Raw genomic sequence first — 23,471 nt, forward strand, 5'->3', positions numbered from 1 at the left:
CTAAAAATACAAAAATTAGCCGGGCATGGTGGTAGGTACCTATAATCCTAGCTACTCAGGAGGCTGAGGCAGGAGAATCACTTGACTGTCGGGGGCGGAGGCTGCAGTGAGCTGAGATTACACCACTTCACTCCAGCCTGGGCAAAAGAGCAAATCTGTCTCGAGAAAAAAAAAAGAAAAGAAAAAAATTAAAGCTAATTTTTTTTTTTTTTTTGGTAGAGACAGGGTTTCACCATATTGGCCAGGCTGGTCTTGAACTCCTGACTTTGTGATCCACCCGCCTCAGCCTCCCAAAATGCTGGGATTATAGGCATGAGCCACCGCACCTGGCCAGAAGTTACCTTTCTGAGTTTTGAGAACAGCATGTCTGTGACCATCAAGAACTCAGTTCAAGTTCAAGAGATCTATCATATAGCATGGTGATCATAGTTAATAACAATGTATTGTATACTTGCAAATTGCTGACAGTAGGTTTTGACTGTTCTTATCATAAAAAAAATGGTATGTGAGGTGATACATATGTTAGTTTGATTTAGCCATTCCACATATTTCAAAACATGTTGTACACTATAATATATGCAATTTTTATTTGTCTTTTTTTTTTTTTTAATTTTAGAGAAAGGGTCTTGCTCTGTCGCCCAGGCTGGAGTGCAGTGGCTTGATCGTGGAGTGGAGTGACTGCTGGAGCCCTGAACTCCTGGGCTCAAGCAGTCCTCCTGCCTCAGCCTCTTGAGTAGCTGGAACTGCAGGTATGTACAGGTATGTACCACCACATTTGGTCATTAACAACAACAAAAAAATTGTAGAGATGGGGGTCTCACTATGTTGCCCAGGCTGGTCTTGAGCTCTTAGCTTCAAGCGACCCTTAGCCTGAGCCTCCCAAAGTGCTAGGATTACAGGTGTGAGCCCCCATGCCTGGCTGCCATTTTGTTTCTGATGATCATTTTCCTGCCTTTTTTTTGGGGGGTGCAAAAAAATAGTTTTAGTCCTCAGCATCTTACCTGTATCAGGTTCACCAAGGGACCCCAACCTGGTGGCTCCCTGCCTCAGGGCAGTGGACTATCCATCTCTCCCGGGATGGCTTGGTAGCACCTGAGAGCATACCCAGATGGCCTGGGATTTGAGAAAAACCATGACCCAGACAGATCACAGCTTGCAGAGCCCATGGTCTCTTGCTATCTTCTGAAAGCAGTGACCTCCCAGAATCTTCCTGTTGGTCCAGGTACTGTGAAGGCTCAGGCCCCACACCCACCCTCTGCCTTCCATCCTGGCAGCTGGGTTGCACAGCAGTACTGCCCAAATGATGCCCCTGCCTGGGCTGGTGCCAACATTCAGACCACATGGAAGGAAAAGCGTTCTTTTTATTGGTCTGGCTTGCTCTCCTGCGCATCTCTCAGAATGCCGGTCTGTCCTTGTGGGCTCAGGTGTCGCAGTGGTGGTCACAGTGGGGCCTGCCTCTGCTGCCCACCTGGCAGTGGCCTCAGTCAGTCTTCCTGAACCCTGGAAGGCAAAGGCCACAAGATGGCATGGGATTCTGAAGGCAGCAGGCTTCATCCCCACCATCACCTCAGATGCCCAAGTACCCCTCACAGCTGGCATGATGTAGTCACCCCAGAAGCCATGGGTCTCAATGACCCACTGTCATAATAGCTAGTTTTCTTTTTATTTATTGCATGGATTAAAGGAGACAGATATTTCCCCAGCACAGCCACTTGGCCTCTCCATTCTGAGACATAAGGTGGTCATAGAGCTGTCAGTCAAGAAAGACGATGTGCTTTTGCCCAGCCCAGCCACTGAAGCTGTGTGACTGTGGGCGAGTCACTCCACCTCTCTGAGCCTCAGTTTCCTATTGGTCGAGTGTAGCATTGGTAAAGCCTACCTCCCCAGTTGCCATTAGGCAAGTACAGCCATGGAGAAGATAGTGTTTGGGGAAGTGTAAAGCTCTATAAGAGAATGAAGACACATTTTTCTACTGTTTCACACTTCAGGCCTTTGCATCCATTCCTCACTTGATCTTCACAACACACTTGTGTAGCAGAAAAGCATTACACCTATTTTCCAGTTGAGGAAGCCAAGGCTACATGGCTCATCCAGGGTCACAGAGCTAGTAAACTGGCAGAGGTAGGACTCGAACCTGGGTCCTCTGCCACCGGGCTGTGTTCTTTCCTGTATGTTAAGTCTCTTTCTAAATGAAGACCCTGCTAGGGAGAAAAAGAGTAAACACAGGAAGACTTTAAAAGTTACCTGTCAGCCTGAACTTCTGGAAGAGGGGGATGAAACCTTGCAGGACGCTGTGGATGCGGTACACTGCTCAGAAGCAAAGAAAAAGTGAGTTAAGTTTGTACCCCCACAAAGGATACCCGGCCACCATTAGACAAGGACCTAACTCATGCAAACAAAGCTCTGATGGCGGAATTTCAGGCAGCAGGTTAAGCTTAGATAATGGTACTAGAGTTATTATTACTGAAAACAACAACCGTGAACAGCAGGAATAGTGGCAGGAAACTCACTCGCCAAATTCAGTTCCCAACTCCATTAACTAACTTGTTTTCAGTATCTGGCTAGTTCTATTTTGTTTGTCACTTTTATCTATTTATTTTATAGACAGAGTCTTGCTGTGTTGCCCAGGCTGAACAAATTCCTGGGCTCAAGCAATCCTCTTGCCCCAATCTCCTGAGTAACTGGAATCATGGGCGTGTGCCCTGGGCCCAGCCTGTTTGCCACTTTAAACTGTTGCTGTTGCATTGTATGGAACTGCCCATTTTTCCCACAGGGTTTTGCCAGTGACCTTACATTGACCTTGAAAGTGGTCAGGAAGAAAACATGAGCATAAGGAAAATTTGTTTTAAAGTGTATATTGTGACTCTCTGGTCCATATTTCAATGAGTATGAAAATGAATATTTCTACCCGCCACCCCTCCAAGAGACTGTGTGTGTGTGCATTCTGGGGAGGGGCTTACCTAGTCCAAAGTAGATGCCAACAGTTTCCAGGGAGGCAAAGGTGAGCAGGCCGACCCCAAGAGACATGAACCAGTCTGGAAGGGCAGTGAGGGAGGGAATGGTCAGCCTCCAGGTCTTGACGCCCCTGCCCCCTGCACCCCCCCCATGCCATTCCCCTGGTGCATTCCCCAGGGCACCTCCCCTCACCTGCGTAATAGTGATAACACACCAGCAAGGCCCCGATGGCAAAGCACAGGAGGACGAAATGGAAAAACTCATCTGTGAAGGCAGGGGTGGGGAATCAATATCTGCTGCTTTCTCTCTTTTTTTTGGGCAGAGGAGACAAGGTCTTGCTCTGTCACCCAGGGTGGAGTGCAGTTGTGCGATCATAGCTCACTGCAACCTTCAAGTCCTCGGCTTAAGCAATTCTCCTGCTTCAGCCTCACAAGTAGCGAGGCCTACAGGTGCATGCCATCATACCCAGAGAATTTTTAAATTTTCAGTAGAGACAAGGTCTCGCTATGTTGCCCAGGCTGGTCTTGAACTCCCGGCCTCAAGCAATTCTCTCATCTCGGCCTCCCAAAGTATTGGGATTATAGCTGTGAGCCGGCAGGTCTGGCCTTTTTTTTTTTTTGAGACGGAGTCTCGCTCTGTCGCCCAGGCTGGAGTGCAGTGGCGCGATCTCGGCTCACTGCAAGCTCCGCTTCTTGGGTTCATGCCATTCTCCTGCCTCAGCCTCCTGAGTAGCTGGGACTACAGGCACCCGCCACCGTGCCCAGCTAATTTTTTGTATTTTTAGTAGAGACGGGGTTTCACCGTGGTCTCGATCTCCTGACCTTGTGATCCGCCCGCCTCGGCCTCCCAAAGTGCTGGGATTACAGGCGTGAGCCACCGTGCCCGGCCTTTTTTTTTTTTTTAATTACAAAAAGTCTCTGTGTTGAGCACCATGGTCTTTCCTCTTGCCCTCCCCTTCCTCCTAGAAGTCCCCATGGATTCCAGGCCTGGAGCGGGGAGGTTACTCCCATTTTCACTGCTCCTTTCCCAGAGTCTGGTCTAATCTAACCTTACAACTCTCTCAGCTCAGCTGACCTCCAGCTCCCCATCCTGGCCACAAGGCCTGGAAGGCATTTACCATCCTAGAGACTGTGCATAGCAGAAAGAGCAGAGGACCAGGGCTCAAGCTCAGGCCACGCCACTCACGAGCTGTAAGGCCACTCCCCAGCCTGGAACCTCAGTTTTCATATCCGCAAAATGGGAACCATTGTCCCACCCTGTTGAGTTGATTCTAAGCTGAGTAATATGTAAACTGCAGGGCATACGACAGAGGTGGGTAATGATTGCTACTGTGCTATTTCACCCCTAGAAATCCAGCCAGACAGGAAAAAGCAGGTCTGCTGCACCAAGTTCCTTACCATCTTTCTTTATATTCTGTCTGCTTAACTGAGAGGCCTCCACTTCTCCTTAGGAACAAGAGAGAGATGAGTGTTTAACTCTGAAGCAGGACGGCAGGTGGGATTTTCTCTTCCCTACGTCATTGAGAATTAATATCCCGGGTACTTCTTCCTGGGTCAGAGGGCACTCACTGCAGGACCAGTCAAGCAAAACTGTGAAGATGGGGGTGCTGTCCTTGGAACCCCCACTGATTTCCTCCTTCTTCCTCAGGCCTGAGTCCACCTTCCGTTCCATTTCCCCTGCACTGGAGATCCCCCTTCTGAATCATAGTGACATTGGCTGGCAACAGTCCCTGCTGGGACTAACCCACCCTCTCAGGCTGTCTGAAGTCCCAACCCATCGTCTGGAATCAACACCCACTCTGGCTGTCCTATTTGAGCTTGTGTATTTACCACTTGCTGGGTCAGAGCCTCTCCTTCGGAGTCCTGGAAACGAGAAACTCAACATTAGTGCCCAACCCTGCTTGGGGTGCCTTAACAGCTGCCTCCACCCTGGGGAAGGCTATAGGTGACCTAAAAAAATGTCCCCATGGAATTCTGCAGCCCCCAAGGATCCTCCTTTCTACTGATGGCTGGTTGGTTGTAATCTCCTTGGGTCTTTCTGGGACAGCTTTCCAAGCTCCCCGGACTCCCTGCTTCATGCCACAGCTGGCCCAGCCCACTTGATGAGCCTAGGCTCAGTGGACCTGGGGTTCCTGTTTCTCACAGTCAGATACCCCAACAGGAGCTGGCTGTCTTAGGGGAGAGGTGATGCCTAGACCTGGCTCAACACCAGCACCAACGACCTCTCTCCCCTAACTGGACACTCACCTGATTCCCCAGAGGGTACCACCTCTCCTGGAGCATCTGCACAGAAAGGAAATCAGTGATCATATACCCATGATCCTCTGGGGAGGGAGAAGTCATGCTTCAGGGAAGGTGGATCCTGCTGGGAGACTTTCCACTTAACCTGGAGTGTGCCAGGTGGGGAATGGAGCCGGCTGGAGGGTTCCTGTTCCAACTAAAGGGGCAGCCACCACCCACCAGCCACAGAAAGCTGCTGTAGAAATGCCTGCCCACTCTTACAGGTCTGTCAATTTCCCCAGAGAAGCCAGGTTTTCAGTTAAACTTCCTAATTATAAAAAAGTTTGGGCCGGGCGCGGTGACTCACGCCCGTAATCCCAACACTTTGGGAGGCCGAGGTGGGCGGATCACAAGGTCAAGAGATGGAGACCGTTCTGGCTAACATGGTGAAACCCCGTCTCTACTAAAAACACAAAAATTAGCTGGGCATGGTAGCACGCGCCCATAGTCCCAGCTACTTGGGAGGCTGAGGCAGGATAATCGCTCAAACCCAGGAGGCAGGGGTTGCAGTGAGCTGAGATCACACCACTGCACTCTGGCCTGGCGACAGAGTAAGACTCTGTCTCAAAAAAAAAAAAAAAAAAAGTTTGGCAACTCTCAAATCAAAATGCCATTGCTTGTGAGACATGACATTATTTTATGTACTACCATGTAAGAAAAGCCCTTGACAGTTATAACTGTAAGTTGCTAGTGATTTTTTTTTTTTTGAGATGAAGTCTTGCTCTGTCCCCCAGGCTGGAGTACAGTGGCGCGATCTCCACTCACTGCAAGCTCTGCCTCCCAGGTTCACACCATTCTCCTGCCTCACCCTCCTGAGTTGCTGGGACTGCAAACGCCCGCCACCATGCCTGGCTAATTTTTTTGTATTTTTAGTACAGATGGGGTTTCACCGTGTTAGCCAGCATGGTTTTGATCTCCTGACTTCGTGATCTGCCCGCCTCGGCCTCCCAAAGTGCTGGGATTACAGGCGTGAGCCACTGCACCCAGCCGCCAGTGATTTTTTAAAATAGAGATAGGGTCTTGCTATGTTGTCCAGGCTGGTCTTGAACTCCTGAGCTCAAGCAATCCTCCCACCTTGGCCTCCCAAAGTGCTGGGATTATAGTCATGAACTACCATGCCTAACTTTGCCAGTGATTTTTTTTTTTTTTTTTTTTTTTTTTTGAGACGGAGTCTCACTCTGTCGCCGGGGCTGGAGTACAGTGGCTGGATCTCAGCTCACTGCAAGCTCCGCCTCCCGGGTTTACATCATTCTCCTGCCTCAGCCTCCCGAGTAGCTGGGACTACAGGCGCCCGCCACCTCGCCCGGCTAGTTTTTTGTATTTTTTAGTAGAGACGGGGTTTCACTGTGTTAGCCAGGATGGTCTCGATCTCCTGGCCTCGTAATCCGCCCGTCTCGGCCTCCCAAAGTGCTGGGATTACAGGCTTGAGCCACCGCGCCCGGCCTTTGCCAGTGATTTTTAAGATGCATCCTGATTTCAGAAATATTCAAATGTGAAAAAAATGTGGTGTAGAATTGATGAAATATATTTACATTCATAATTTTATTTTTAAAATTTATTTATTTAGAGACAGGTTCTCTCTCTGTCATCCAGGTTGCAGGGCAATGGCACAATCATGACTCACTGCAGTCTCAAACGCTTGGGCTGAAGCACTCTTCCTGCCTCAGCCTCCCAAGTAGCTGGGATTACAGGTGCGAGCCATAGTGTCTGGCTCTCACAATCATAATTACATATATATATAATTTATACATATTTATATATTATATGATTTTATATAAACATATATTTATATATTATATAATTTGTATAAATTATCTATTATATATTTATAATATTTATTTATTTATTTATTTGAGACAGAGTCTCACTCTGCCGCCCAGGCTGGAGTACAGTGGCATGATCTCAGCTCACTGCAACCTCTGCCTCCCAGGTTCAAGCAATCCTCCTGCCTCAGGCTCCTGAGTAGCTGGGATTAAGGGTGCCACCACATCTGGCTAATTTTTGTATTTTTAGTAGAGACGGGGTTTTGCCATGTTGGCCAGGCTGGTCTTGAACTCCTAACCTCAAGTGATCCACCTGCCTCAGCCTCCCAAAGTGCTGGGATTACAGGCGTGAGCCACAGCGCCTGGCCACACAATCATAATTTTAAAAAAGCATTCTGGGCCTGGCGCGGTGGCTCATGCCTGTAATCCCAGCACTTTGGGAGGCTGAGGCGGGAGGATCAGGAGGTCAGGAGATCAAGACCATCCTGGTGAACACAGTGAAACCCCGTCTCTACTGAAAACACAAAAAAATTAGCCAGGCGTGGTGGAGGCCGTCTGTAGTCCCAGTTACTTGGGAGGATGAGGCAGGAGCATAGCATGAACCCAGGCGGCGGAGCGTGCAGTGAGCCAAGATCACACCACTGCACTCCAGCCTGGGCGACAGAGCAAGACTCCGTCTCAAAATAAATAAATAAATAAAGCGTTCTGGGCCGGGGGCGGTGACTCACACCTGTAATCCCAGAACTTTGGGAGGCCGAAGCAGGTGGATCATAAGGTCAGGAGATCGAGACCAACCTGGCTAACACAGTGAAACTCCAACTCTACTAAAAACACAGGAAAAAAAAAAAAAAAAAAGCATTCTGTGTTTCTGTGTGGGCCGGGCACTATGGTTCACACTTGTAATCCCAGCACTTTGGAAGGTCAAGGCAGATAGATCACTTGAATCCAGGAGTTCAAGACCAGCCTGGGAAATATGGTAAAATCCTGTCTCTACCAAAAATACAAAAATTAGCTGGGCATGGTGGCGCATGCATGTAGTCCCAGCTTCTCAGGAGGCTAAGGTAGGAGAATCGCTTGAGCCCGGGAGGTGGAGGTTGCAGTGAGCCGAGATGGCACCACTGCACTCCAGCCTGAGCAAAGGAGTGAGACCGCATCTCAAAAAACCAAAAAATAAAAAAAAAAAACCTACCCCTACCCTGACCCCCCAAAAGCCATTCTGTGAGCCAGATAAAAAGCATCTGCCCACATGGGCCACCCATTTGCACATGCCTGCTCCAGGCTATCCAGATGCAGGTGATGACACCTGCTGCCTTTTACCCATAGAACTCTGGACTAGACAGGCAACTCCAAGCTCATGCCATCTTGCTGGCTTCTAGACCTACCAGGGTCTGAGCATGTGGGAGCCAAGCTGGCTTGTACACCTCAATCCTTGGCTCCCGCCCTGATTGTTGAGCCACTTGGCTGGGCTGCCAAGGGTGAGTTGAGTCCTATAGACCTGAGCTGCCACCTCTGCATTAATCCAGTCCTGGGTGTCCTTCCCACACCATTCACCATGTGGTTCTTGGTGCCTGTTCTAGTTCCCTGGTGACCTTGCTCCTAGCCTGTCATCTTCTTTCCCTTAAGGGCAGACAGGCACTTGTATGATCTTCCTACCATCAGGCCCCAACTTCTGTACGTTTCCTGTCCCTCAGGGCAGCCCCAGGACATGAACACCACAAGGGGCACTTAGCATGTGACAATAGGCACTCAGCACACTGAACGCCATCTGCAAAGTGATCAGAGGGGCCAATACGGAGAGTGCAGAGAGCATATCAAGGACAACATGAAATGAGACTCAAGCAATGTAATTTACTAAGCACCTCCAATGTCTGGGGGAAAGAAGTAATTCATGAATACGTGACTGTATCTACATTTTCTACAGTGAATATGAATTACTTAATGAGAAAAATATTTTAAAATACATATGAACATAAAGGTTTATCTTATTTTATACCCAGTGAAACCTTTCTTAAATTACTTGAGTAATTAAAAACATTTTTCTAAACCAGATTATACTTGTTTCTGTAACAAAAAAAAAAAAAAAAAGAAAGAAAGAAAGAAAAGAAAGATGCCTGTAATTCTAGCACTTTGGGAGGCCAAGGCGGGAGGATCACTTGAGCTCAGTAGTTTGAGACCAGCCTGGGCAACATGGCAAAACTCTGTCTCTACTAAAAAATAAAAAAAATTGGCTGAGTATGGTGGCACACATCTGTAGTCCCAGCTACCTGGGAGACTGAGATGGGAGGATCACCTGGGCCCAGGAGGTTGAGGCTGTAGTGAATCATGATCATACCACTGCATTGCAGCCTGGACAACAGAGTGAGACCGTGTCGCAAAAAAAACAAAAAACAAAAAACAAAAACAAAAACCCACAAGACAGATGACCCAGAGGTAACCACTGATTGTATTTGTTACATAACAAATGAAATCTTTTCTTTAGCATATACATAAGTGTTTTCCACTGTTTTACTTAGGTTATTGCCAGGCATTAGGAGACGATGTAGATTTCAGAAATATTGGATTAAACACAGATATTAAAGCTTTCTTATCTAGTAGTGTGCATTTGTCATATTCTTTGGCAAAAGAGTTCATTCTACAAGTTCTTTTTTTTTTCTTTTTTTGTTTCTCATTCTACAAGTTCTATTGCATCCTAGTGCTACCAACCAAAGCGCCATATTATTTATGCCTCCTCACTGTAGTAATCAGGGTATTAGAAATAATTATTCTGTAAAATGGGTATTGTGGAGATCAGATCCTTAATTTTTCCTTGTGTGCTGAAACAGCCCAGTATTCCAAGAGAGGGGTTACCGATCACGTCCCATTCTACTCGTTTAGGAGCTGAGGCCCAGAAAAGTGGGTGACTGTTCATGGTCACCCCATAAGTCAAGGTTATAGCTCAGACGAAAATGCAGGATTGGCTGGACGAGGTGGCTCACGCCTGTAATCCCAGCACTTCGGGAGGCTGAGGTGGGCAGATCACAAGGTCAGGAGATCAAGACCATCCTGGCCAACATAGTGAAACCCCGTCTCTACAAAAAATACAAAAAATTAGCTGGGTGTGGTGGTGTGCACCTGTGGTCGCACCTACTGGGGAGGCTGAGGCAGGAGAATCACTTGAATTCGGGAGGTGGAAGTTGCAGTGAGCTGAGATCACACCACTGCACTCCAGCCTGGGCAACAGAGTGAGACTCCGTCTCAAAACAAACAAAGACCCCAGAAAATGCAGGATTTCCTCAAGACAATCTCATGCCCACCTCCCCACCTGCCAATGTCATAACCACCCAACTGGCCACATCTCCTGTATTTGGGTGGGACTTTTCAGCTCATGAATCACCCTCATGACCTTGTTTCTGCTCAACAAAGCCCTCTTTTCCTTCGTCTAATTGTTTTCTCCAAAGCCACTGGGAAACTGATTACCTCCATAGAGCTGAAGCTCATCCTTCAAAACGTCAGGCTCCCCATGCCCAGGACCTGGATGGAGACAAACCCCTTAGTCAGAACTCCCAAACACAGTGACCCAGGCCACTTCCATCTCCCACGGCTTTGAAGCTTAAGAAGTACCAGAGTCCGGCCGGGCGCGGTGGCTCAAGCCTGTAATCCCAGCACTTTGGGAGGCTGAGACAGGCGGATCACGAGGTCAGGAGATCGAGACCATCCTGGCTAACACGGTGAAACCCCCTCTCTACTAAAAAATACAAAAAACTAGCCGGGCGAGGTGGTGGGCACCTGTAGTCCCAGTTACTCGGGAGGCTAAGGCAGGAGAATGGCGTAAACCCGGGAGGCAGAGCTTGCAGTGAGCTGACATCCGGCCACTGCACTCCAGCTTGGGCGACAGAGCGAGACTCCGTCTCAAAAAAAAAAAAAAAAAAAGAAGTACCAGAGTCCTTGTGCTGGAGGTGAGGTGGGGGGTGGTCTTCAAGAGGCAAGGCAGCACAAGTACCTTCCCTTTGCCCTCTCTGATGCCCCCAGAGCTTCCAGAGGTGACCACATTCATAAAGCACTCAAGACCTAAGAGGACTTGGACCTTGCTCAGGGTTAATAGTGGGTATATATTGGGCACTAGCATGCACCAACACTGTACTAAGTGATTTATATTTAATACTTCATTTGCTCCTCACAGACATCCTATGAAGAAGGTATTAGTACCTACCCCACCCATTATACAGATAAGGACACTGAGGCTCAAACAGTTACATTATTTTCCCAAAGTCATATAGCCAGCAAGTGGCAACTCTACTAGGTCTGTTGCCAAAGCCTGCGTTCCTAATCATGTTTATATCCAGAAAGAGAACCCAGGGCTCAGCTCTAGCTTCATGGGCAGCATTTATTAAACAGCTTCTGTGTGACAGGTTCTGTACTAGGCAATAATTCAGCCCTTTTCCCCGTGGTCTTTCCTTCCTATGAAATTTGTTGTTTATTTCTTTTGCAAAAATTATTTCCTGGTTGTAAAAATAAAACATGCTCTGCCAGGCGCGGTGGCTTACCCCTGTAATCCCAGCACTTTGGGAGGCCGAGGTGGGTGGATCACTTGAGTCCAGGAGTTGGAGACCAGCCTGAGCAACATGGTAAAACCCCATCTCTACTAAAAATACAAAATTAGCTAGGCATGGTGGCACATGCCTGTAATCCTAGCCTCCTACTTGGGAGGCTGAGGAAGGAAAATTGCTTGAACCCGGGAGGTGGAGGTTATGGTGACCCAAGATCGCGCCATTGCACTCCAGCCTGGGCAACAAGAGTGAGACCCTGTCTCCAAAAAATAAATAAATAAAAAATAAAACATGCTCATTGTAAATTATTTATAGTATAGGACAGTTCAAAAAAGGGAAAATAAAAATCACTTATAATTCCACCATCCTGAGATAACGACTATTAACATTTTGGTATTTTTCCTTCCAGTTTTGATTATAACCATATGTCTGAATTTTTATAAAGTATATACGAGATCAAATTAATTCTATGATTTGGCATCTTTCTTTTTCGGTTCAGCGATAGATGAAGAGCAGAGCTGTCACCAGGACAGGGTGCAGCATCCTTTATTCTGCTGCTGTCAGGCTATTTCCTATTTTATCCTGCTGTAAACAATGCTGTGAAGAACATCACACAGGCAGGTTCAGTCCCACTGAGAAACTCAACAGTGAGTGAGCAGGCAAAAGAAAAATGGTAAGGCCTATTGCCTACCGGGTGAGCTGTTCCCATGGGGGTGTCCAGCCCCCAGGCTCCGTCGACGTTTTCTGGTTGCTCTGGGGTGCTGGTCTTCATCGCTGCTCTCTGCGGGGAACAAACACAAGCTGGAGGAGAAGCTCCGCCTGGACTGAGCTGGGAATGCGTTCATTCTGGTGGCCATTCTCAGAATTTAGTTTATGCGAAGAGTGTGGTTTGGTGGGAGGAACTCTGATTTGGGGACTGGAGATAGGAGACCTGCCACTCACATTCTGTGTGACTTTGGACAAATCCCTTAATATTTCTGTTGATTTCATGTCTACACAATATTTCTGCTGCTGCCTTGCCTACTTTATCAGACTTCCATGAAGATAAGACAAGGTCCCATGAGGCGTCACAGTACTGAGATGTCTTCCATCCCACCAAGTGCAGGGGCTGTGTCATCTCTGTTTCCCCACCCATCACACTGGCTCTGGATGTTTGCTGTGTCTCCCACCCGCCGGAATATCCTTCCTGTTTGTCTGTGTTATTGAGAAGCTTAAGCTGATGTCACACCTCCTATAGAAAGCCTTTGCCAACTGCCCCAGCTCACACTGGTCTTGCCTTTCCCTGCTGGGGTTTCTATAGCACCAACTGTTTGTCCTTGACTCAATGGACATGAAGGTCAGCAGTCTCATGATGTGCCTCTCTCCAAACATTTCATCTCCTGACGGACATGACCTGGGTTCTCCACCCTGCAAGGGTGCCTAGCTGTGAACAGGAGCTTGATCAAGACTTGAAAATGGTTGTCATTTGTGCTCTTTGGCCAGTCAGCATTCCAAGAATTCAGGTCTATGAGTTTCTGCCTCCAGGTCCAAAAGATTCCTTTATCCCAAGACAGGACCATGGGACCTCCTGGTCAGTCATGGGCAATTTAAAAAATTCCAGGAAACCAAATTAATTGTGCTTCAACATCAGTGCATCTGTGATCTCAACTGGATAAGGAGGAAGAGGGATTGGGAAGCTCAACAAAATCACAACAGTGGTGTTTATCTCAGAAGAGAGGATTTTGACTTCTATTCTCTTCTATATTTCACAAATATTCATCAGTGCAAAAAATGACTTTTTATTGCTAAAAAGATAATGCATGTTGCAAAATAAAGAAATACAGAAAACAAAGTAAAAGTTATTCCAATTTTCTTTCTTTTTTTTTTTTTATTTGAGACAGAGTTTCTCTCTTGTTGCCCAGGCTGGAGTGCAATGGCGTGATCTCAGCTCACTGCAACCTCCACCTCCCAGGTTCAAGCGATTCTCCTGCCTCGGCCTCCCTAGTAGCTGGGATTACAAGTGCCCACCACCATGCCCGGCTAATTTTGTACTTTTAGTAGAGACAGGGTTTCTCCATGTTGGTCAGGCTAGTCTTGAACTCCCGACCTCAGGTTATCCGCCCGCCTTGGCCTCCCAAAGTGCTGGGATTAGAGGCATGAGCCACCGCGCCTGGCTTTTTTTTTTTTTTTTTTTGAGACGGAGTTTTGCTCTTGTTGCCCAGGCTGGAGTGCAGTGGCACGATCTCGGCTCACTGCAACCTCCGCCTCCCAGGTACAATGATTCTCCTGTTTCAGCCTCCCAAGTAGCTCAGATTACAGGCATGTGCCACCACGCCTGGCTAATTTTTTTTTTTTTTTTTAACTAGAGACGAGGTTTCACCATATTAGTCAGGCTGGTTGTGAATTCCTGACCTCAGGTGATCCACCCACCTTGGCCTCCCAAAGTGCTGGAATTACAGGTGTGCACCACCACAGCTGGCAATTACTCTAAATTTTATCCACTAGAGACAATTGCCATCAATGTGTGAATAAACATTGTTTTAGCTTTTTCTGTGATATATTCATAATACAATTTTTTTGGAGACAGGGTCTTACTCTGTCACCAAGGCTGAAGTGCAGTGGTACAATCAGGGCTCACTGTAGCCTTGACCTTCCAGGCTCAAGTGATCTTCACACCCCAGCCTCCTGAATAGCTGGGATTACAGGTATGTGCCACCATGCCCAGCTAATTTTTTGTATTTTAGTAGAGATGGGGTTTCGCTATGTTGCCCATGCTGGTCTCGAACTCCTGGACTCAATTGATCCACCCACCTTGGCCTCCCAAAGTGCTGGAATTACAGGCGTGAGCCACCCTGTCCAGCCTAATACAATTTTTTTAAATAAAAGGTATTATGGAATATATGCTGTTTAAAATGAAGACTATTTTTTGTGTATGCTCTCTGACTGAGTTACTTAAAAAATTACCCAAACTGCAGAACTGTGAGCTAAATGCACCTTTTTTCTTTCTCTTTTCTTTTTTTTTTTTTGAAACGGAGTCTCACTCTGTCACCCAGGCTGGAGTGCAATGGCACAATCTTGGCTCACTGCAACCTCTGCCTCCCAGCTTCAGTGATTCTCCTGCCTCAGCCTCCTGAGTAACTAGGATTACAGGCTCCCGCCACCACACTTGACTAATTTTTGTATTTTTAGTAGAGAAAGGGTTTCACCATGTTGGCCAGGCTGGTCTTGAACTCCTAACCTCAGGTGATCTGCTTGCCTTGGCCTCCCAAAGTGCTGGAATTGCAGGAGTGAGCCACTGCGCCCAGCCTCTTTTCTTTATAAATAAATTTTTAAAAAAAGTTAACCATGGCAGAAAGACTCACTGTTCGGCTGGGCATGGTGGCTCACGCCTATAATCCCAGCACTTTGGGAGGCCAAGGCAGGTGGATCATGAGGTCAGGACTTCAAGACCAGCCTGGCCAAGATGGTAAAACCCCATCTCTACTAAAAATATACAAAAAAATTAGCTGGGTGTGGTGGCATGCGCCTGAAATCCCAGTTACTCTGGAGGCTGAGGCAAAGAACTGCTTAAACCTGAAGGGGCGGAGGTTGCAGTGAGCTGAGATCGCGCCACTGCACTCCAACCTGGGCGACAGAGGGCGAGACTCTGTCTCAAAAAAAAAAAAAAAAAAAAAAGACTCACTATTCTTTGCTAGTGTCCCTAGTACCCATGACAAAGACTGGCACAAGTTTGGTGCTCAGTAAATATTTGTTAAATAAATGTAAGGAATACACTAATACGTTTTGGGTGGTTATCTCTGGGTAATGGAGCAAAGGGTGATTTATTTTCTCATATTTCTGTTTCCCTATATACTCTATATTTTCTATAAAGTACCTGTGTGTAATCTTTTACAGTTGAAAATAAAACTTCATCTAAAAATAACTAGATTGAAACAGGTATGTGGGCTAGGCGCGGTGGCTCACGCCTGTAATCCCAGTACTTTGGGAGGCTGAGGCCGGCGGATCACGAGGTCAGGAGATCGAGACCATCCTGGCTAACACGGTAAAACCCCGTCTCTATTAAAAGTACAAAAAATTAGCCGGGTGTGGTGGCGGGTGCCTGTAGTCCCAGCTCCTCGGGAGGCGAGGCAGAAGAATGGTGTGAACCCAAGAGGCGGAGGTTGCAGTGAGCCGAGATCACGCCACTGCACTCCAGCCTGGGCAACAGTGCAAGACTCTGTCTCAAAAAAATAAATAAATAAGTAAAAATAAATAAATAAATAAAACAGGTATGTGGGAGAGAGATGCTGGATGTGACTATGAGTGAGGGTCCTGCGTGTGAGGACGGCAGGGCTGCAATGAGGTACCCAGGCTTGGGGCCTCTGGGGTAACAGGTCCCCTCCGGGCCTGAAAAACAGGTAGTCATGTTCTGGCTGCAGGTCAGTCACGGTAGGATCAGGGACCAGGATCCTGAATGTCAGCCTGTCTTCATGCTTCTAGGACTGTGGCTTTCTCCTGCTGCTTTCTCTTAGTGCTCCCTTTGGCTAATTTCAGCCAGTCCCATGTATGAGGTGGAGACTCCAGGGTGCCTGGGTGCCAGGGATTATGGTCACATGGGGGACATTTTTGGAGGAGCAGCACTCCTTGAGGGACAACCAGAGGACAGAACACTCCTTCCAGCCCAGGGAGGAGAAACAAAACGACAGGCAACAAACAGCCCCCTCCCTGCACCTGGAAACTCTTCTTCCAGAGCCAAACCTCATACACGGTGGGCTTGTGTGTTTTCTCGTTTTTTGTGTTTAAATGGGGAGATGGCTTCCTTTCCAGTGCCATGAGGAGACTGGCTACAAACAAACCCACGGGGCCCACTGGCCACTCTCCCTCCTCTGCTGAAATGATCATTGATTTTGTGGCTTTGGGCCTTGGTCTCAGCATTTGCAACATGAGGACATAAGACCAGAGCTTTTCTTTTCTTTTTTTTTTTTCCTTCCAGCCCAGGGGACCTTCCATTAAATAAAATCTTAAGCTCAAGCCCACAGCATAAAAGAGATCATAGTGCAGGAGCTCTGGCTGAGGAGAGTTAGCCTCCCCGGTTCCACAAAAACCTCCAGGGAATCCCAAGTTGGTTACTGAGTTCTCTTAGAGCACGTCAGTTGTCCTCTCTGTGCTTCAGTTTTCTCACTTGTAAACTGGGAATAATAATAGTACCTTCCTATATGGGTTGCTGGGAGAATTGAGTTATTACATGCAAGTGCTTAGAACAGCTCCCAGCACAGAGTAAGCATTCAATAAATATTGCTGGTGCTACTACTATAAAATTCAGCCTTATATTTTGAATTAAAAGAATACAAATGAAAGAACATTCTACTGTTTCTTGGAGAATAATGTGGTTATTTGTAATCAAGATGCTATTGGAGGCCAGGCACAGTGGCTCACGCCTGTAATCCCAGCACTTTGGGAGGCCAAGGCGGGCAGATCACCTGAGATCAGGAGTTCAAGACCAGCCTGGCCAACATGGAGAAACTTTGTCTCTACTAAAAATACAAAAATTTGGCCAGGCATGGTGGCAAGTGCCTGTAATCCCAGCTACTCAGGAGGCTGAGGCAAGAGAATCGCTTGAGCCCAGGAGGCAGAGGTTGCAGTGAGCCAAGATCATACCACTGCACTTCAGCCTGGGCGACAGAGCAAGACTGTGTCTCAAAAAAAGAAAAAAAAAAAAAAAGATGCTATTGGAGATGTCGTTCCTCTAAACCCACTAAAGTACTGACAAGGAATCAATACTTAGGAATGATTTGTACAAAAATTCAAAAGGCAAAAGCTTTTGCACAAGGACGCTCATGAGCATGATAAACGTGGGAGGGGAAGATCATAACACAATTACTTTTAGAGCTATTTTTTTTTTTTTTTTTTTTTTGAGACGGAGTCTCACTCTGTCGCCCAGGCTGGAGTGCAGTGGCCGGATCTCAGCTCACTGCAAGCTCCGCCTCCCGGGTTCACGCCATTCTCCTGCCTCAGCCTCCCGAGTAGCTGGGACTACAGGCGCCCGCTGCCTCGCCCGGCTAGTTTTTTGTATTTTTTTTAGTAGAGACGGGGTTTCACCGTGTTAGCCAGGATGGTCTCGATCTCCTGACCTCGTGATCCGCCCGTCTCGGCCTCCCAAAGTGCTGGGATTACAGGCTTGAGCCACCGCGCCCGGCCACTTTTAGAGCTATTAATATGTCCTTTTTGCTAAGACTTTACCTGTATAACGAATTTAATCCTCACAAGAATCCCATGAGGTATTATGTATTGCTATCATCCCCATCTTATAGATGAGGGCACTGAGGCAGCCAGGGGTTGAGCAGTTTACCCAAGAACATGTAGCTAATTAGTGGTAAAGACAGGATTTGAACCTGTAACACACGCTTTGACTATGGCACTGGGGTGCCCCTAATAAACCTAAATGTTACTTTACATGAGATGCAGCCACTTGAGGGGCTGTTCGGTAAACATTAAAAATAACTGCAGAGGCTGGGCGCGGTGGCTCACGCCTGTAATCCCAGCACTTTGGGAGGCCGAGGCGGTGGATCACGAGGTTAGGAGATCGAGACCATCCTGGCTAACACGGTGAAACCCCCTCTCTACTAAAAAATACAAAAAACTAGCCAGGCGTGGCAGCGGGCACCTGTAGTCCCAGCTACTTGGGAGGCTGAGGCAGGAGAATGGCGTGAACCCGGGAGGCAGAGCTTGTAGTGAGCCGAGATTGCACCACTGCACTCCAGCCTGGGCGACTGAGCAAGACTCCATCTCAAAATAAATAAATAAATAAATAAAAATAGCTGCAGAGATATTACAGAATAACATGGCAAAAAGCTTAGGACAAGATGGGGGAAATTTTTAAATGGAGGACAGAATTGCCTATACTATCAATTATAACTGTGTACATAGAAGGACGTGTGGACAGATCGGCTCTAGAAGAGAATGTGGAGAAACAGTATTGGAGTTTCAAATACTTCAATGACTTCAAGTATGGGGGATTGTTTCCCCATGTAAATCTTTTTCTTGAATAATGCACATATATTTAAATATTTGCTATACCTGAGGAGGAGGAGGAGGAAGAAGAGGATGAGGAGGAAGAGGAGGAGGAGGAAGAAGACTTGTCTCTTTCATACTGTTCTTGGGAAAATAGTCCAGCCTTCCCATCTTGCTTATGGAAATCTGTCTCTCCATCTGCAAGGCACATAGAGGCCAGGGGATGAGCATTTCCCACCCTTCCCACCCCAGGGACCACCCAGTCCTCTCCAGGGTTCTACTTGGACTTGAGCCAGGAAGGACTGGATTATCTTCCCAAATATCTAGGGCCAATGCAACGTGCAGGAGACCAAGGCTCTCAGAGATACCAGGGGCTCAAGGAAGGCTCAGTACAGAGATTTATCTGAATATGGACTCAGAAAAGGGGCTTCTAAGCCCCCTGCCCTGCCCAGAGAAAGCTAGACTCTGTAGAGGAGTTGCCAATTTAGGATCCTTTGTAAATTACAGCCAAGATGGGGTGTGATCAAGCCCTAAACCTTCCCATTCCCCATTCTGGGGTCACACAGGACCCTCTCTACCTTCTAGGGGTATCCCTAGTGCCAGCCCAAGCCCCCAGAGAATTCTTGAGATTTGGCAAGCAGCTGAGGGTCCCCATAGCTAGACAGCACAGGAAGACAGATTGGACCATGCACATGTATGTGTGCATGTGTGTAAAACCACTACTTCCCCACTTCAACTGTGATTTGAGGCCCTGTGCAAAATGAGCTGAGCAGGGTCTTCTTCCGTCCCTTCTACTTTTGGACTCCACCTCCCATGTGGTTTTGCCCAGAGGGTCAGAGAAGGCAAACGTACAGTCTAGATCTTCCGTTTCTCTGTGGACTTGACTGTTGTCTTGAGGCTGGGAGGGGGATACTGAAGTCTCCATGGCTTTTCCTGGAGGAATAACAATAATCAGTAGTTAATATCACCTTAGTTAATATCTTAATATATAAAGAGCTTGGCAAATAAATAAGAAAAAGACAAACACTCAACATTCAAAGGAATAAGAAAATTAATTAACAAAAAAAATGGTAGTTCTGTTGGCAAGCAAGAAGGCTGGGGCAGTGGAGGGAGGAGGGTTAAAGGAGTGGGGAATCGGGGTGGTAGGTATCGGTTAGACAACTAGCAGGGGGCTTCATGAAGGAAGTCAGATTTTATCTGTACCTGACAAGTCAGGCACCATCCTTTTTTTTTTTTTTTTTTTTTTTCTCGTAGAGACAGGGTGTCTCTATGTTGCCCAGGCTGGTCTTGAACTCCTGGGCTCAAGCAATTCTCCCACCTTGGCCTCCCAAAGTGCTGGGATTCAAGTGTGAGCCACCATGTCCAGCCTAGGTACAGTTTTGACAGGAATGCAGATTTGAAGTTGGTGAACCAACTCCAATCCCACAAACATGGCCAACATCCAGGAATGACTGAGCAAAAAGGCAAGGGAGTCCTGAGCCCTGGCAGGCCTCACACACAGAGCCATCTGCCACCTCTTGACAGCTATGTGCACAGGAAAGAAGTTTCTTTTAGTGGAGCCGCTGTGCTGTGAGTCTCTGTTATAGCAGCTGAGCCAGGAAGTGCAGGCTCCCTTTTGATTCCCTTGCCCCATTTCTTCTACTCTCAGCTCTGAAGCTGAGACCTCAAATCTGAGAGGAGGTAGATTTACTAGTCTCTGACTCATTTATTTTTTACTTTTTTATCTGAGACAGAGGTCTTGCTATATCGCCCAGTCTAGTCTTGAACACCTGGGCTCAAGCAATCCTCCCACTGCAGCCGGTAGCTGGGACTACAGGCATGTGTCACTGTGCCCAGCCTCTGACTAATTTAAACCACAGTTTCTCAGCCTCAACATGACTGACATTTGGGACTGGGTAACACATTGTGAGATGTTTAGCAGCCTCCTCCCTCCCAGATGCCAGTAGCACTTTCCCGTTCAGCTGTGACAATAAAAAATGTTTCCAGACATTGCCAAATGACCCCTGTTGTGGGGCAAACATCGTCCCCCATTTGAGAATGGTCTAGAGAATCTACCACAAGACCTTGGCAGGAAGCCTCCTCTCCTGTGTCTTAGAGCCAGATTGCCTGGGCTGAAATCCTGTCTCTGCCTCTTCTAGCGATGGAAGCATGGGCAAGTTACTTAATCCCTCATTGTGCCCTGGGTTTCTCATCTGTAAAATGGAGACAGTAATAGTGCTTACCTCATAGTATGTGAAAATGGCAGGACAGTCCTTAGCAGGGTCGTTGTGAATGTATGTTTCCTCCTCTACAGGCCTCCTCTTACCCTTGGACATCCAGTGTCCAGTCCCATCCCCGCTCATCCCCCATCTCCTAGACCTCAGACTCCATTACCGTTTTTTTTTTTTTTTTTTTTTTTTTTTTTTTTTTTTTTTTTTTTTTTTTTTGAGATGGAGTCTTGCTCGCTCTGTCACCCAGGCTGGAGTGCAGTGGCACGATCTCAGCTCACTGCAACCTCTGCCTCCGGGATTCAAGTGATTCTTCTGCCTCAGTCTCCTGAGTAGCTGGGATTACAGGTGCCGCCACCACACCCAGCTAATTTTTGTGTTTTTAGTAGAGACGGGGTTTCACCATATTGGCCAGGCTGGTCTTGAACTCCTGACCTTGTGATCTGCCCGCCTTGACCTCCCAAAGTGCTGGGATTACAGGCGTGAGCCACCGCACCTGGCCTACCCTTTTCTAGAATAAAACTTCCCATTTCTCAGAGCAGAATTCAGCTAGGCATTAGGAAGTCACTAGCCATTAAAACGCATCGATATCAAGATGGAATGACTGACAACAGAAGCCTCCAGGGCATATTTCTATTTTGAATAGTGTTCTTTGCACGCAAGAGGTGACTAGTATATATTCATTGGCTGAGATCATCTCTCATGAAGGTATTTCAGCTAGAGTGGAGAAGAGTTGTAGAGTCACATGGGGGAAAGAGAGCTGCTGGTTGATGTCAGATAGACTGAAGTTTACAAAGTGATGAACTCTTTTTCCAGTCTCATCTCCATCCTGCTCTGTGTCCTGGTTACACACAGCACTTTTGGCTTAGTCCATTCTTTCCTAAGGTCAGATGCAAATCTGACCTTCCAAGCACAGGTCAAAACCCACTTCCTTCATGAAGTACTATTTCAGTTGTCTAAATGATACCCACCAACTCTATTCCCCACTCCCCTAACCTTACTCCCTCCACTATCCCTAGCTTTTTTTTTTGACACGGTCTCTCTCTATCACCCAGGCTGGAGTGCAGTGGTGCAATCACAGCTCACTGCAGCCTTGAACTCCTGGACTCAAGCGATCCTCCTGCCTCAGCCTTCTGAGTAGGTAGGACTACAAGCATGTACCACCATCCAGGGTTTGTCTCCTTCCCTAGATCATTAATGTAGCCTAAGTAGGGACTAAGGCTGATTCATCTCTGTGTCACCCATACCCTGTACAAAGCCGGGAACAAAGGAAAAATGATGATAACAAGCAGCTATACGTGCCTACTATCTGCCAGGCAAGGTTCTAACAGTTAACTTGTGTTAAGTAATCTATTCCTCACCACAAACCTATGAAGGCTCACTAGGGCCATGCCCATTTTATAGGTCAGAATATTGGGGCACAGAGAGGATAAGAAACTTGCCCAGGACCGGCCGGGCATGGTGGTTCACGCTTGTAATCCCAGGACTTTGGGAGGCTGAGGCGGGTGGATCACGAGGTCAGGAGATCGAGACCATCCTGGCCAACATGGTGAAACCCAGTCTCTACTAAAAATACAAAAATTAGCTGGGTGTGGTGGTTGCAGGCCTGTAATCCCAGCTACTCGGGAGGCTGAGGCGGGAGAATCACTTGAACTCAGGAGGCAGAGGTTGCAGTGAACTGAGATCGCGCAATTGCACTTCAACCTGGGCGACAGGGCAAGACTCTGTCTAAAAAAAAAAAAAGAAAGAAAGAAAGAAACTTGCCCAGGACCACATGGTAAGTGGTTAAGCAAGAGTAGTTGCTCAGCCCATGCTGAGAGACTAAAGGAGTGATGCTGGCTCCTCTTTTCAGGACCCTAACATTGGCACCAGGAAAGAGGACACACTAACAGTCATCAGAGTGTTATGCAAATATGCTGACCTGGCTTGTATTTAGCTACTGATGGAGCCTTGAGTAATTGTTCCCATAGCCAAGGGAACTTCCTTAGGCACGTCTTTAGCACACTGAAGGGGAGGAATGGAACCATCACAGAGGGAAGACCTGACGTGGCTCTGTTTCTCCTTTTAATGTCCTTGTCTGTTTCTCCTCCACCCATTTTTCTTTTTTTGCCTGCCTGCTTGCTTTCTTTCTTTCTTTCTTTCTTTTTCTTTCTTTCTTTCTTTCTTTCTTTCTTTCTTTCTTTCTTTCTTTCTTTCTTTCTTTCTTTCTCTCTTTCTTTCTTTCTTTCTCTCTCTCTCTCTCTTTCTTTCTTTCCTTTCTTTCTTTTCTTTCTTTCTTTCTTTCTTTCTTTTTCTTTCTTTCTTTCTCTTTCTTTCCTTTCTTTCTTTCTTTCTTTCTTTCTTTCTTTCTTTCTTTCTTTCTTTCTTTCTTTCTTTCTTTCTTTCTTTTCTTTTCTTTTCTTTTCTTTTTTCTTTTCTTTTTTTTTTGAGACAAGGTCTCACTCTATTACCCAGGCTGGAATGCAGTGGCACGATCACCGCTCTGCAGCTTCAGCCTCCTGGGTTCCAGTGATCTTCCCACCTCAGCCTCCCAAGTAGCTGGGACTACAGGCATTTGCCACCACAGCCAGCTAATTTTTTAGTTTTTATATTTTTGTAGAGATGTGGTCTCACTATGTTGCCCAGGCTGCTCTTGAACTCCTGGGCTCAAGTGATCCTCCCACCTTGGCCTCCCAAAGTGCTGAGATTACAGGCACGAGCCACCACCCCCGGCCTCCACACAGGTCTTATTTAACATAGGGAAGGACTGAGGCTCAGGTAGAGGAAGAGACT

General features: G+C 47.1%; 1 protein-coding gene across 3 annotated transcripts in view; it reads right to left on the reverse strand.

Moving 5' to 3' along the window:
• Window positions 1–331: 331 nt before the first annotated feature.
• Window positions 332–23,471, reverse strand: part of LOC105477731 (transmembrane protein 40) — a 33,499-nt gene continuing 10,359 nt past the window's right edge. Inside the window, exons 2-12 of one of the 3 annotated variants that reach the window (XM_011734407.2) lie at window positions 19,345–19,425; window positions 18,559–18,690; window positions 12,215–12,304; window positions 10,454–10,507; window positions 5,202–5,237; window positions 4,785–4,817; window positions 4,353–4,400; window positions 3,148–3,219; window positions 2,961–3,035; window positions 2,245–2,307; window positions 332–1,500 (exon numbers count right to left, since the gene is read on the reverse strand). In XM_011734407.2, coding sequence (XP_011732709.2) covers window positions 1,481–1,500; window positions 2,245–2,307; window positions 2,961–3,035; window positions 3,148–3,219; window positions 4,353–4,400; window positions 4,785–4,817; window positions 5,202–5,237; window positions 10,454–10,507; window positions 12,215–12,304; window positions 18,559–18,690; window positions 19,345–19,417 — 696 coding nt within the window. In that variant the 5' untranslated portion in view covers window positions 19,418–19,425 and the 3' untranslated portion in view covers window positions 332–1,480. The remainder of the gene's footprint in view (window positions 1,501–2,244; window positions 2,308–2,960; window positions 3,036–3,147; window positions 3,220–4,352; window positions 4,401–4,784; window positions 4,818–5,201; window positions 5,238–10,453; window positions 10,508–12,214; window positions 12,305–18,558; window positions 18,691–19,344; window positions 19,426–23,471) is intronic. The other 2 variants (XM_011734408.2, XM_011734412.2) reach the window with 2 other exon arrangements.

The sequence above is a fragment of the Macaca nemestrina genome, chromosome 2, assembly GCF_043159975.1.
Source record: "Macaca nemestrina isolate mMacNem1 chromosome 2, mMacNem.hap1, whole genome shotgun sequence".
NCBI lineage: Eukaryota > Metazoa > Chordata > Mammalia > Primates > Cercopithecidae > Macaca > Macaca nemestrina.